The sequence below is a fragment of the Ammospiza caudacuta genome, chromosome 18 (genome assembly GCF_027887145.1).
Source record: "Ammospiza caudacuta isolate bAmmCau1 chromosome 18, bAmmCau1.pri, whole genome shotgun sequence".
NCBI lineage: Eukaryota > Metazoa > Chordata > Aves > Passeriformes > Passerellidae > Ammospiza > Ammospiza caudacuta.
Genome location: NC_080610.1, coordinates 3,864,884 through 3,879,045, shown reverse-complemented (window position 1 = coordinate 3,879,045; position 14,162 = coordinate 3,864,884). Strand labels below are relative to the sequence as shown.

Sequence of the window (14,162 nt, the reverse complement as noted above, 5' to 3'; positions counted from 1 at the left end):
GGGATATTGGGAATTGGGAATTGTTCCCTGGCAGGGTGGGCAGGCCCTGGATCCCTGGAAGTTTTTTGCTCTTTTCCCCTCCTTTCCTCCGTTGGTGCTGAGCCTTGTGTGAGCACTGCTGTGCCTGCAGCCCTGATTCCTTGCAGTGAGACCCCGGTGTGCCCCAGCCAGCCCAGATCTGCTCTTGCACACGAGTCAAGCCCAGTTTGGAAGGAGCTCACCCGTGGTGCTGCCGTGCCTGAGCTATAAGCCCGGAGCTAACAGCCCTTGCCCAGCGGCTCCGGAGCAGGATCACACCTGGCCAGCTCGGAGCCAAGGAGAGCCTCCCTTTGTGCTTTCCTTGGGTGTCCCCGCTGGGCACGGCTGGGATTTACAGCACTCCAAAGCAAAGCAGAGCCTGCGGAGCCACGGCCCCAGCACGGGGCAGGGACAAGGAGCTGCTTGTGCAGGGAAATTGGGGGTGAGGAGGGAGGGCAGCAGCAGGGCTGGCTGCAGCTCCTGCTCTAAGGAACTTTAGATCAAGTGGGAGGTTCCAGTGTGTGTGAAATGAGGTTTTGTTGATAAAAGACCTGATGGGAGCATTGCCCATGCCCTAAACACTTGCCTGTGTTTAGGTTGTCTTGTCCTGAGTGTGTCTTATCCTTTAAAAACCACACCACCACATTATATTGGGATTTCCCTGAGGAACTGCTTTAAATAAACCCAGAATATCCCTTCTATTCTACTTTGGTGCTGCAAATGGTCCAGAATTGAATGAGAAGCTGTAGGAGAGACCTGCAAAGAAGCAAAGGTACCAGACCTTCAAAGAAACAAAGACCAAAGGCCCCAGGAGATGATCTTGAGCTTCTGAAGGCAAACAGTGCAGGTGGGTTTACACTGAGCAGCTGATTTTGTGCATGAGGATTGATGGACAATGATCAGGAGCACCTGTGGGGGGACAGAAACCAGAGAGAACGCTGCAGAACAAAACTGGTGACGTAGAAATAGTTATATATTATAGAAATATATATATATATTATAGAAATTAATATATTATAGAAATAGAATCGGATGATTAAGCTCTTTCTCTATTATAGAGTATAAAAATTGTGAATATCTAGACAGGATAACAGCAAAGATAAATCTTGTTGTGATAACTGCATAAAGAAGATGCAATAATTATGTAATTAAACCAAACAGAGTACATCTAGGAAAAATCTATGTGCTGCATTTAGCTGTTAGCTTAAATTGATGGATTTGGCTTCACTTTTTAGATTGAGGTGATCAATTAGTTAAAGGAGGAACATTTCTTATTAAAATAACATTTTTATATTAGTAATGAAAGAAGCCAATATTATCTCCATTCAGTTTTATTTAAAATATTTGTTCATTTTTCCATCATAGGTGGAAAATACATTGAAATAGATTGAAATCTTGCTGGTGAAGTTAACAATGGGCATATGTCTTCAAAGTGATCATTGATTGGGTGTTTTTGGCACTTTAGCCAAACTGTTTCACTAGAACTTGTGTCCTGCCTTTCTCTGCCCTTTAAAGGGCCATGAAATGGGGGAGAGGCAGAAAAGCTGATATTTTCATGGAGCTGTGGTGGCCCTGAGGACACACCATTCCTCCTCCATACCATGGTAACTTCTCCTGCTGTCAAGCTGTGTGTTCAACCAGCCTCACCAATTATTTTCTCCTTTTTCCTTCCCAGAATGAAATCAATGAGGTTCCTTTTTTCGACGTGCAGCTGCCTTACGAGCTGGCACTGAAGATATTCCAGTACCTGGGCAAGGCTGAGCTGGGCAGGTGTGCTCAGGTGAGTGCTGCTGGCAGTTTGCTGCTCTGATTCCAGTAAAAACTGGCAGAAATAGTGAAAAACCAGGCACCTTGACCTTCTTCACCAAGGAACTCGGCTGGTTGTGCTTTCACTCACAGGAGGCAGTTCCAAAGCTGGATATTGGAAATGTGATGGTACATGAGCTGGATTTACAGCTGCACTTGAGCAGAGTTAAATAAAACATCTGTGGCTTGGGCAGCAGCAAGGCCTTAGAATTGAAAATAAATAGTGCAGAGATATTTTGATTTGAGTGAGTGTTTTGAAGCATTTTTGATTCAGGTCAGTGTCTTGCAGTGTTTAGGACTCAGCACTTGGCAGTGCTGAGGGCATGGCAAGAGCTGCTCCTCCCAGTTTCCAGCATGGAATTGAACCACAGACATTGGAGTAGCAACTTTTTATCTGTAGTATTTCCATGTGAGGCTAAATTCTTAAATGACCCTGATTTCCTCTCCCCAGCCCTGCAAGGGGTTTATATTTTTCTTTTCTGATACTTTCAGATAATGCTCTCAGCAGTCTGAACTCAGGCATGGTCCTTAATTTACGTGTAGTTGTAAACTCCCAGTCTCTTCCAGAACTTTACTGAAACACTCACTCTCACCTCATTCTACTCAGGATTGTTCAGCCCACACTGCTGGGCCTCTTTATTTCCTTTCTTCACACACTGATGAAGATCCTCTCTCAATGAGTCTTCAAAGCCAGCTTAATTGGCAAGTGCTGATTACCCAGTGGAATCAAGCAGAATATTGTGGATATAATTCCAGCTTCTCCTGTGGCCACTGTTTAGGGTTCCAGGCTGGTGGTCATTAACTTTCACATACAGAGCTCATCTTGCAACCTCACAAAATCCAACCAAAACCATTCTCTGTGTTACAAACAGTCTAGGGCATGGTTTGAGTGGAAGAGAAAAATGTTAATATGTGAAAACTGAGAAGTGACAGACAGGGTGTGTTGAGGATGGCTGAACTTAAATATTCTGCAGATGGTCCAGGCATTGAAAGGAAATTGGGCTTTTAATGTTCAGTGTGAGTGTGTTGTAGTGTTAAATAGCTACAAGTGGTTATTGCTTAAATCTTTGAGTTGCTAATGCCTTTTAGAAACAGGGGCTGTTTAAAGAAAATGAATTCCTTGTGCAGGACTGCTCTTGCAGAGGGGAAAATTCTCTAGGATTATTTTTTGGTGCTGTCCAGGACAGGGAAGCTTTCAGATGTACTCAAGTTTCTGTCCCTTGGGGTTGAGATATGCCATCAGTAAAGGCCACAGCCCATGACATGGAACAGGGTTGCATTTTTGAAGTGGATTAGTTTAAGGTTTTTCTTTCACTCTCTTTTCCCCCCTCCTTAGGCATGATCACTTTACCTCATGGCATAGTAAAAAGATTGGCTGCTAAGGCTGCTCCTTTTCCCTGTGCTTAGGGCTGGACTGGATTTCTCTGCCATTCACTTTGCCTTTTAGCTTGAACCTGTTCTCATAAGATGTGTTTTAACAGAGACAATTTTCCACATTTCTCATTCTCCTGTTCCCAAGTCACTGTTCCTTTGTGGCAGCTGAGCAAGTGCCCAGTGTTTCACAGGGCTTTCCCAATCAGATGAATATCCAGTGCAGAGCTGGCTTCTTTTTAACTGTTCAAATAAAAAGCAGAGCCATAAAAATAAATAGCATTTTCATTTTTCTCCTGGTGGTTTTGTTTTAGAAGGGGGGGAGCCCTCTTCTGTTCCATGGAAAACCCTGCTGCTTTATGGTGTTATCCTAGAAAGGTTTTTTTTATTAAGGTGCCTTGGGATTTCAGTGAAATTGGGCCAGTTGGTGGAATTGGCATCATGATCCTTGTGAGTGCTTTTGGAGAAAACCTGTTTGCTTGGTTCTTTATGCCAAATTGGTAACCAGCTAACAGGAAAGGAGCCTGACTGCAGAGCCTCTCTGAGATTTAATCACACCACAGACTGTCTGGAGAACTTGAATTTCACCTTGATATTTCCCTCTCCCTTGCTCCCCCGCAGCTTTTCTTTGATTTTTGGAATTAGTAGTGTAAACCACAGCCTGTCTGTGTGGCACTGGAAGTACAGAAGTCTGTAAATAAATGTCCTGAGCTCTGCTGGGTCTGCAGTAGGGGGGTGACATTCAGCAGCATCCACCAGACCAGTCCCTGTTGAATCCCCCAGATTCTCCTTGATATCTCCTTTGAATTCAAGGAGAAAAGTATCCAGGGCTTCATGTAGCACAGAACAGGCCAGGGTAAGGCAGAATTATGCCCTGTGAGCACTTTCTGATGGTGTTCTGACCATTGGCAGAAATATCTGTACCATGAATGACTCTCCTGTGGCTGTGAGCAGGTTTGGGAGCAAGCAGTCACTCCTTCCTCCTGGTCAGGGTGTAGAGGGAAAGGAAAACAATCCCAACACCACAAATGTCACAAACTGAAATGTCCTTGTGTGATTTAGGGCTGATACTGTAAATACATTTATTTTACCCACTGTAAATACATTTAATTTACCCATGGCCTTTATGGTTCAGCTTGGTGATGAGGGGATGTGTTTGAGTTCAGCAACACTGAATTTTGGCAGTTTTGTTTCTGAACAGATCAATGGGAAATTCCCTTGACCTGTTAATGGGAAATTCCCTTGACCTGTTTGCTTTTCATCTTAGAGAAGGTTTAGAAGTGTTTACCAACACAGGAATTGTGTATGTATCTAGGGCAAGGGAGACTGTTTCTAGGAATTTAGGAATGAATTGTCATGCATAAATCAAGAATTTCAGCTGCTTGCTTCCAGGGCTTCTGGGATTGTCAAACTGTTGAGGCTTTAATGTTTATACATTTATAAAAAGAAAATTGAATGTGTTTTTTTGAGCATGGTTTTGCATCAGGGTTGTTTATGGGTAAAAGCCATCATCCAATCTCCTTGTGATTCCCAGAGAGTGCAGAGAAATGGATGGGGAAGGATATCCCTGCCCTGGGCTGAGCCCCCAGCAGGGGCAGCAGGAAAGAGGGGGGGATTCTGCCCCTCTGCCCTGCTCAGGTGAGACCCCACCTGCAGAGCTGCCCAGCCCTGGGGTCCCCAACATCAGGAGGACCTGGAGCTGCTGGAGTGAGACCAGAGGAGGAGATGCTGCAAGGGCTGGAGCCAGGTGGGAGAGCTGGGGGTGCTCACCTGGAGAGGAGAAGGCTCCAGGGAGAGCTCAGAGCCCCTTGCAGGGCCTGAAGGGGCTCCAGGAGAGCTGGAGAGGGACTGGGGACAAGGGATGGAGGGACAGGACACAGGGAATGGCTCCCAGTGCCAGAGGGCAGGGATGGATGGGATATTGGGAATTGTTCCCTGTGAGGGTGGGGAGAGGCTTGGATGGAGCTCCCAGAGCAGCTGTGGCTGCCTCTGGATCCCTGGAAATGTTCCAGGCCAGGTTGGACAGGGCTTGGAGCAGCCTGGGACAGTGGGAGGTGTCCCTGCCATGGCAGGGGTGGCACTGGGTGGTCTTCAAGGTCCCTTCCAGGCCAAACCATTTTGTGCTCAGGGCTGTGAGCAGAAAAGATGAGCAGCTTCCATCAGAATGGCTTTGGATTAAACACTTGGCACTGTTTTTTGTACTGAGCTCAAAGTCCAGCGAGTTCTAATTGAGGCCCCTGGTCCCAGCAAATGAGCCTTGACTCTGCCTTTGTGTGTCTGGGGAAGAAAATAAACCTAGTGAAATAAAAACCATTATCAGATGCAGAGGGATGAATAAACCTTCATTAGGATTTGAGCCAGTTGATTTAGATGGGATTAGAAGAAATTTTGGATTTGATGGAAGAGGTGGGGTTTTTTAGGGGGAAAAATATCCCCCAGAGGCAAAACCAAATAGCAAAGCCTGTGTCAGCAAAAGCTTTTGAAGTCCTTCAGAACATTATTACTTGCTGAACTATAAAATATAAAACTGTCCCTCTGTGGAGCTCAGGGGAACCCAAACTTTCTTTGCTTAGAACAGTTGTAAAAAGATAATAGGAACACTGAAGACAAAATTAAATTCAGGACTCCAAATCTATAAACAAGTCTGTAAGATGTTGTCATTGATCCTTGCTGCAGTTTCTGTGCAGTTTAGATTTGGAAACAGTTTTAACAAGAGCTTTGCACATCTCAGCTCCTCTCCAGCACCCAGCTTTTGGGTGCATGTAAATAAAGCCATAATGCCCTGGCTTTTGGGGCCTCACCTGAAACTCCAAGTCAAGCAGATCTAATAAAGCTGACTTGAAGCCAATGGCTGGTTTTAATGCTGCAGCTCACAGTGGTGCTGTAAAGTGAAATGCTTGAGACTCTTTATTAGTGATTTCGTGCAGCTGAGCCTCGCTCAGTGGGGTTTTACAAGGGATTGGCATGTGAGTTTGGGGCTGTAAGGAAAGGCTGGGTTAGGGACCCTTTGGAAATTCAGGCTTGTAAAGCAGCAGGGTTCACTGTAATTTGATTGAAAAAAATCAGGATAGGATAGGATCTTTATTCCCCCTGAAAGTTGAAAAGGCAGTCAAAATTTTATGTAGCTCCCCCCCCTTTCTTTTGTTTTACTGTCTTTATAAAATGCTTTTAAGACCTTGAAACTTGAAAGGTCTGTGCAATATTGTCTGTTTTGGCAGGCTGAAAGGTGTGTGTTTATTTTTGATTTTTCTTTTGGAAAGCAAGGCAAGAGCTGGCCAGGTTTGGCTGTGCTTCCCTGTGCGTGTGCTCAGCCTGTCCCTGTCAGGAAAATGTTGCTGCTGTTTGGGGAGGGGGCAGAGGTTCTGCCTGGGGAGCTCCACTCCTGCACCACAGCTGCTCTTTTGGTGTGTCAGCAGAAAGCTGCTTTGGGGTTTTGGTTTTTTTTTTTTTTTTTTTTGTATTCTTGGAGCAATAACACAGATATTTATCCTACTTTTAAATCAAATTGAGAGCAAATTCCTAGTGGTTTGGATTTGGGATTGCCTCTGTTTGGTGCTTTTGAAGTTGCTGAGTGTGTCCCTCCAGGGACAGGAGCGCTCAGCACTTTGGTTCCAGGGTGCTGTGTGTTGCTGGAGCAGCCTCAGTGCTGGTTCTGTCATTTCAGGGCATTATTCTTGCCCTGTGCAGGTTGTTTCCTTTGTTAGAGGATGGAGGGGGATTGTCTCCCTCTGCCACTTTGCTCTGAGGGCTCTGGGTGATCCAGAATGTTCATTTTGCTGCCTTTGGATATTCCTATTTGAGCACTGCTTTTCTCTGTAAGTCTCAAACCTTGAAAACACTTGCAGGTTACTCAGATCGCCCCTTCTTTCATCATATTAAACATTTTCTGTGTGTGTGTCACTATGGAAAAAATGGCAAATAAATATAAAGAGATGGTCCTGGGGGAGTTTGTGTCCATGGGAGGCTTGGATTCTTGGCATAATCTGGGGACTGAAATGAACATTAGATGCTTAATTGTAACTTACTAAAAATGATGTCAGTCTCAGAAGGTTCTTTTAATCTTTTTAGAACCAGAGCACAATTGATTGCTGCTTTCACCAGTCGTGGCTTTCATTGGTTACATCTGTTTTTTTAAATTAAGAATTACAGAGGAAAAAAAAAAAAGCTACTTAAGTTGGCTCTTACCTCTTGAATCTTTAATTCTGAGCCCACAATTGATTGTGATGAAGCTGTTCTCTCTGGAATGGGCAGCAACTTGAGGCTGCTTGAAAAACTTAATAATTCATTCATATTTATGCATACTGTAATACAATAGGTTATAAATCACTAATGTCATACCCCTAATCAGGCATTGTCAGTGAGACTTCAGAGGTATGGTGCTGTGATCTGAGAGGGTTTCTTAGCTACAAATATAAAAATATATTCATATTTTTGCTCTAAGCTCACAATTCTCTCTTAATTGTTTTCTTGCTGCTTTTCCTGTCAAAATTTTCCAGTCACTGATATTTCAGGTTGACAGTGTGGCCACTAAACTGGTGTCTATGTTATGTGGAGTTTCAGTGGAGTATAAACTCATTTATTTCCTGAAGAAACCACAGAAAACAAGCCTTTTGTTAAAAGTCTGGGGTTTTTATACACTCAGGTGTATAAAGACTGAACAAATATATTTGTTAAAGTAAGACTTTTATCTTAATACAGACCTGTATTAATTTATATCTTAATATGAAATATTAAATAGTATCTGAAATATAAAATCTCATTTTTCCTTATCCATTTATGAGAGATCCATATATAAACATCGATTTCTAGGTCAGCAGGACATGGAAAATCCTTGCAGAAGACGAAGTGTTGTGGTACCGGCTGTGCCAGGAGGAGGGATACCTGTTGGACATGAGCATCTCTGACCATTCCTGCTGGAAGCTTGCCCTCAAAAACTGCAGAGCCAGAGAGCACATGCTGAAAACCAACTGGAAGGTGAGAGGGAAATTAAGGAATTGGGGAAAAATTGGAATGGGGAAAAATGGGAACCTGCTTAGAGCAAGTGGGAGACGAGGGTTAGTGTTGTGTTCTGCAGCTCCTCTTTCCCAGCTGAAAGCTGCTGGGGGGTTTTGGGGTAGCAGTAGCAAAGCTGGGAGTTTGCCAGCAGCAGGTTTTGCTGGATAAAGGAATGGGATCACCAGCCCTGTGTCTCTCTGCAGAACCGTGTGGGTGCCGTGAGCCAGCTGCACTACGAGCCCGGCCGCGTCCTGTGCGACGTCCACTGCTGCGACGGCGTGGTGATGGCAGGGTGAGCACGGGGCTGGCACTGCCCTCTGTGGCTGCACGGGGCTGGCACTGCCCACTGCACCTTCCACAGAGTGTGCACTGCCCACTGCACCTTCCACAGAGTGGGTAATGCCCACTGCAGCAGGGTCTGCACTGCCCACTGCACCTTCCACAGAGTGTGCACTGCCCACTGCACCTTCCATAGACTGTGTAATGCCCACTGCACCTTCCATAGACTGTGTAATGCCCACTGCACCTTCCAAAGAGTCTGCATTGCTCACTGCAGCTGCAGCAGGGTCTGCACTGCCCACTGCACCTTCCATAGAGTGTGCACTGCCCACTGCACCTTCCATAGAGTGTGTAATGCCCACTCCACCTCCTATAGAGTGTGTAATGCCCACTCCATCTTCTATAGGGTGTGTAATGCCCACTCCATCTTCCATAGAGTGTGCACTGCCCACTGCACCTTCCATAGAGTGTGTAATGCCCACTCCACCTTCTACAGAGTGTGTAATGCTTCCTCCATCCTCTCTAGAGTGTGTAATGTCCACTCCATCTTTGGTAGGGTGTGTAGTGCCACTTCACCTTTTATAGACTGTGCAATGCCCACTCCAACATCTATGGAGTATGTGATGTCCAGTCCACCTTCTATAGAGTGTGTAATGCTCCTTCCATCCTCCATAGAATGTGTAAAGCTTGCTCCATCTTCTGTAGTGTGTAAGGCCCCCTCCATCCTCTACAGAGTGTGTAAAGGTTGCTCCATCTTCTATAGAGTGTGTAATGCCCACTGCACCTGCTACGGTCAGCAGTGCCCACTCCATCTAATAGAGTGTGTAATGCCCACTCCACCTTTTATAGTGTGTAATGTTCACTCCATGTGTTATAGAATGTGTAATGTCCATTGCAACTGCAACAGTGTGTAGTGCCTACTCCATCCTTACCAGTGTGCAATTCCCACTCCACCTTTTTGAAGTGTGTAATATTCACTCCACGTTTACCGGAGTGTTTAATGCCCACTCCATCTTTCATAGTGTGTGTAATTCCCCCTCTACCTTTACCAGGCTGTGTAATGCCCACTCCACCTTCTACAGAGTGTGTAATGCTTATTTTATCTTCACCAGAGTGTCTAATGCTCACTCCACCTTTAACAGAGTGTGTAAATCTTGCTCCATCCTTACCAGGCTGTGTAATACTCCCTCCACCTCTACTAAGCTGTGTAATGCCCACTCCATCTTTACCAGTCTGTGTAGGGCTCACTCCACCTTCACCATCTGAAATCTCAGGTGCTTCCTTTAATAAATTCAAAAGCAGCACCTGTTTGTTGCTTAATTAACTTAATTCTGTTAAGAATGGATTCAGCTGCAGTTCCTGAGACAGGCTGTCCTTTAGTGACTGATGAGGATGTTTATCTACAATTTACCTCAGCAGTTCAATTTTTTATGGAACTATTCAAAAGTTATCTCATGTACAAGTAGTCCCTGTAAAAACTCAGGTGCTTTTTGATGAACTGCATCTATTGTTTTGCTGTGGAAGGACCCAGAATGTATTAAACATTTTATACATCTACTGAAAAAAACCCCTTTTTAATGTTTTTTCCTAAAAATCTCTTAATCACAAAGATATCTTGTCACAGCACAAAAATAACTTTAGAAGGACTGTTACTTTTCTCCATTCTTACTTAAAAGACAACCTGGGGGGAAAATAACCCACTCAGAATAGATAAACTCAAACTTCTCTTTTCCTAATATAGAAGTTTTCTGGACCTTGGTTTAATGTTATCTACTCATGTGGTTTATACTCTTAAATACAATTTTAAGAGTCTCACAAATTTTTAGAAGAGGTTACAGTGATTCTCCCAGGAAGTGTGAGGCTTTCCTGTGTTCTATTTGAATTTCACAGGTTCAGTAATTAGTAACCCTCCAGAAATTACATGAGTAAATAAAAATTATGATATAAATAAAATTATTACATTGTCCTTGACATACCAGAGTTAAATGTGTAATGGTAGCACTTCATGTTAATGGTGTGGGACTGAGGAAACTGCTTCTAAAATACTTCAAAATTAACAGACTAGTTATAAGAAAGATGCCTGGAAAACTCTAATTCATGGAAATCCTTTTGAATGCTCTTGGACAGCTGAGAGCAGGACTCTAAACTATCAGACAGCAAACCCAGTTGTCTTCATGCTGCTGCCAAAACCTCCAGCTCTTCTTTTCTTTCATTTTCTTCTTTGTATTTATATCCAAACGTGCAGTAAATAGTTACGCAGATTAAATTACATTTCTGAAGTATTAATAAACAAAGGTTATGAATCCTGCATATTAAATCAAATAGTCCATATTTTGGCTTGGTGTATCAGAGAAGTTGGGTCCTGACAGTTGCATACACTCTTTTCATGTTGCTTCTCCAGTTCCTCCAGTATCTCCTGATTCTCTTGGTGAATTTACATCAGGGGTGTGATACAATTAAATAATTCAGATACCTGAAAACAGGTGAGCAGGTAAGAGACCGCTGAGGGAACTCTGCATGTGTGTATCCTTTAGGAAAAAAGATGTCCACTTAAATGACTTTCCAGTAATTTCTCTGAAAATTGAATTATCTCTTTATGAAGCTGTCAGCATGTGTTTGATAAAACAACGTGAAGAAATTAAAATTCAGCTGTTTGAATTTACCTAGTTAGTAAATGAAGAGTTTAGAGCATTAGAACACAAAAGTTATGTTATGTCCTTTGCTGTTTACTGCTTGTCCTTCACTCTGCTTGGTCTCTTAAATTGGTAAATGGTAAATATCAAACAAGGAAGACTTCAGTTTATAACTAAAACTTCAGAGGGCATCAGCAAATTGTGCATAGAAATACTTTATGTGCATTTGGTAAGTATTTAGGATATTGAGGAATTTGTTGGGGTTTTGTTGTTTGCTGTGTTTTTATTTTTTAAATCCAACCCTAACCCTCCCCTGTCTCTCCCAGCTTATAAAATTGAACTTAATGGCATTGTGCTTTCAAATTTGTCATAAAAGTGTAATGAATCTGGTGATCAATAACAAACTGTTGTGTTCTTTCAGTGCTGAAGAAGTAATTTAATAGCTGAGGTTTACAAAGTCAATTCTCCTCTCAGTATAAATATCAATTATCTGTTGCATTTAATGATTCTCTCTCCTGTTTCACAAACACTGTGCTCAGCTTTGCATGGGAATAATCAGTGATTACAGAGGGGCCTGTGTGTCTGAATGTGTGAGTTTGCAGGGCCTGGTGCTGCTAATCCAGAATTGTGGGGCATTTCCCAAGGATTTTCTATTCTGAATGTTTTCTATTCCAAATATGTTCTATTTCTGCTCAGGCTGCTCAGTTTGTAGCAGGTTTTTGGATCATAATTCCACTCCTGGTGCTCCAGCCCATTCCCTGGGCACGCTCCAGCCCCTCCAGGTCCTTTTTGTCCTGAGGGGCCCAGAACTGGGCAGAGGATTGGAGGTGCCCCAGGAGTGCCCAGTGCTTTGCCCTGGGACAGCCCAGGTGCCCTTGGCCCCTTGCACACCTGGGCACACCTGGGCTGGGCTGGTGCCCAGCTGCTGTCACCAGCACCTCCAGGGCTTTGTCCACCCTGTGCAGCCTCCAGCATTCCCTGGGGTGGTGATGGCCCAAGGTAGGACCCTGCACTTGGCCCTGCTGATGTTCTGTGCCAGAACTTTGCCTGGCACTGAGGTCAGGCTGACAGGGCAGTGAAATAAACAGGGCAGCAGATCTTTCTCCTTTTTAATGCCTTTATTTAAAATCAGCGCGGGTGGGAAGAACCGAGGGCTTGCACTCATACTGCTGCTGCTGCTCCAGGAATGGCACAGAGGAGGAGGAAAAGTGCAGCTTTGTCCACTGGTCTGTGGGCAGAGCTGGAGCTTCCATCCCCATGAGAGCATCAGGAGGTTCCCAGTTTTTCAGTTCCACATTCGAGGTCCTCTGTCCAGCCAACATCTTTTTAGGTTAGGGTGAGGTGTAAAAAGGGTCTTTGGAGACTCTGGATTCTGTTCCTCACGTCTAGACATCACTTTGATATGCCAATTCCATGTTGGCTCATATTTTTTAGGGGTTTTTGGCTAGGTTTGGTGAGGGGTTTCTTTATTTGCATGCCAGCTCCGATGTCCCCTCTTCACCATCCAGGTGGCATCCTCCAGGAAGCAGCAGGGTGTCACTGACAAAAGGGGGATTCCCAACCATCAACAACAGGTAGTTCGTCACAGACATCTTTTATGAAAAATCCTTTCCTTAGGATTTTTCTTCCTGAGAAGGTGAGAGCCCTCAGGAACAAAATGTGCTGGGCATGATCTTGTCATCTTCACTGTCCTGCTTCAAACTGCTGCAAAGTAGAATCATTTTTATTTTAGTTGCTGTAGAGCTTTTTAACCTTTCTGAAAGGGAATTGATACAGGTTTTGGGCAGAGTGACTTAAACCAGCAGCTGTGATTTATAGAGGCACAGTTTGAGGTGGTTCAGGAGCAGCTCTTTATTAACCTGTGAAGGAAGCAAAGGCACAGAAATACCCAGAGAAACGCTCCTATTCCATGCACTCTCCCTTGTCCCCACGCTGCTGGCCAGGCTGAGGCCAGGAGATGGCAGAATTTCAGGGATTGATTGAGTGCAACCTGAGCTGGGAGCCGAGGTGGCAGCGAGCAGCTCCCCTTTGTGCTGCCTGCCATCAGATAATTCAATCTGGCCTGCACGCAGAGCTTCTTGTGTTTGTCATTAAAATTTCATCCCGGTGGTTACCAGGCTTGTTTTCTGGGTCAGCCCCTGAGTCCCTTTTCATTTGAGCCAGCGGTGTTTGTGGTTACCTCACTCCCAATCAATGCTGGATTCGCCAGCCTTTCTACAGTTACACGTCTCGAAGGATCTTCTCTAAAGGGATGATGTTCTCCCCCTCATCCCCCATTCAAATGGAGTTTCAGCCCGAAGTCAGAGCTTACTTAAAGCAATTATATAGCTGCTTGCTTGGCTTTTAGAAACTCCTGCTGGTGATGAGGCTCCCTGAGCCTGATGCTGTCACTTACTGTGCAGAATGCCTGCATTGCTTCACTTTCTCTTACTAAAATCTTGATTTATATGGGGCTTTTTAAAGCAAATGCTTGTTCAGGCAGTAAAATTGCTACTTTTTTGCTACCTTTTTTTCTTTTGCTACCTTTTTCTCAGAGGTTGGGTCCTCCTGGACAATGTGATCTCAGAACATGCATCTGGTCCTTGTTTGGCCTTGCCATTCCAGAGGATGCCATGGCATGTCCTGTGCCTGTTGCTCCTGACTGGCTCTGAAATACTCACCTGTGGCTGTTCTTGAGCCCTGGGGTGAGCTTGCCTTGTGCTGCTGGTGCCCATCTCACCTCACAGCTCACCCCTGAAACCACACCAGCTGGGCTTTGAGGGGTATCTGTTAATGTTTTAATGCTTACAGAAAAGGCACTGTGGCTTCACTTCTCCTGGTGATGGCTCTGCAAATAAAACAAAAGAGTCAGACCAGAGTCAGAGCACCCTTCCCAAGACCCAGAACTGTAAACTATCATCTTCTTTTTCTTCAGTTTTGCATGACTGAGTGGTGGCCTGGTAGTGAAGAGCTTGGCCACAAACTGATTTAGCAGATGCTGTGAGGAGTCCCTGCACCTCTTACAGACTGGGAAATCAGCCCTGGCTGCTCTTGAAATTTTAATTTCAGATGTTTTCCTCC

At 44.4% G+C, this 14,162-nt stretch overlaps 1 protein-coding gene across 1 annotated transcript in view; it reads left to right on the top strand.

Moving 5' to 3' along the window:
- Positions 1 to 14,162, top strand: part of FBXW8 (F-box and WD repeat domain containing 8) — a 61,468-nt gene that overhangs the window by 2,243 nt on the left and 45,063 nt on the right. The window contains exons 2-4 of the mRNA XM_058816948.1: positions 1,694 to 1,798; positions 8,005 to 8,169; positions 8,394 to 8,482. Of these exons, the coding sequence (XP_058672931.1) occupies positions 1,694 to 1,798; positions 8,005 to 8,169; positions 8,394 to 8,482 (359 nt within the window). The remainder of the gene's footprint in view (positions 1 to 1,693; positions 1,799 to 8,004; positions 8,170 to 8,393; positions 8,483 to 14,162) is intronic.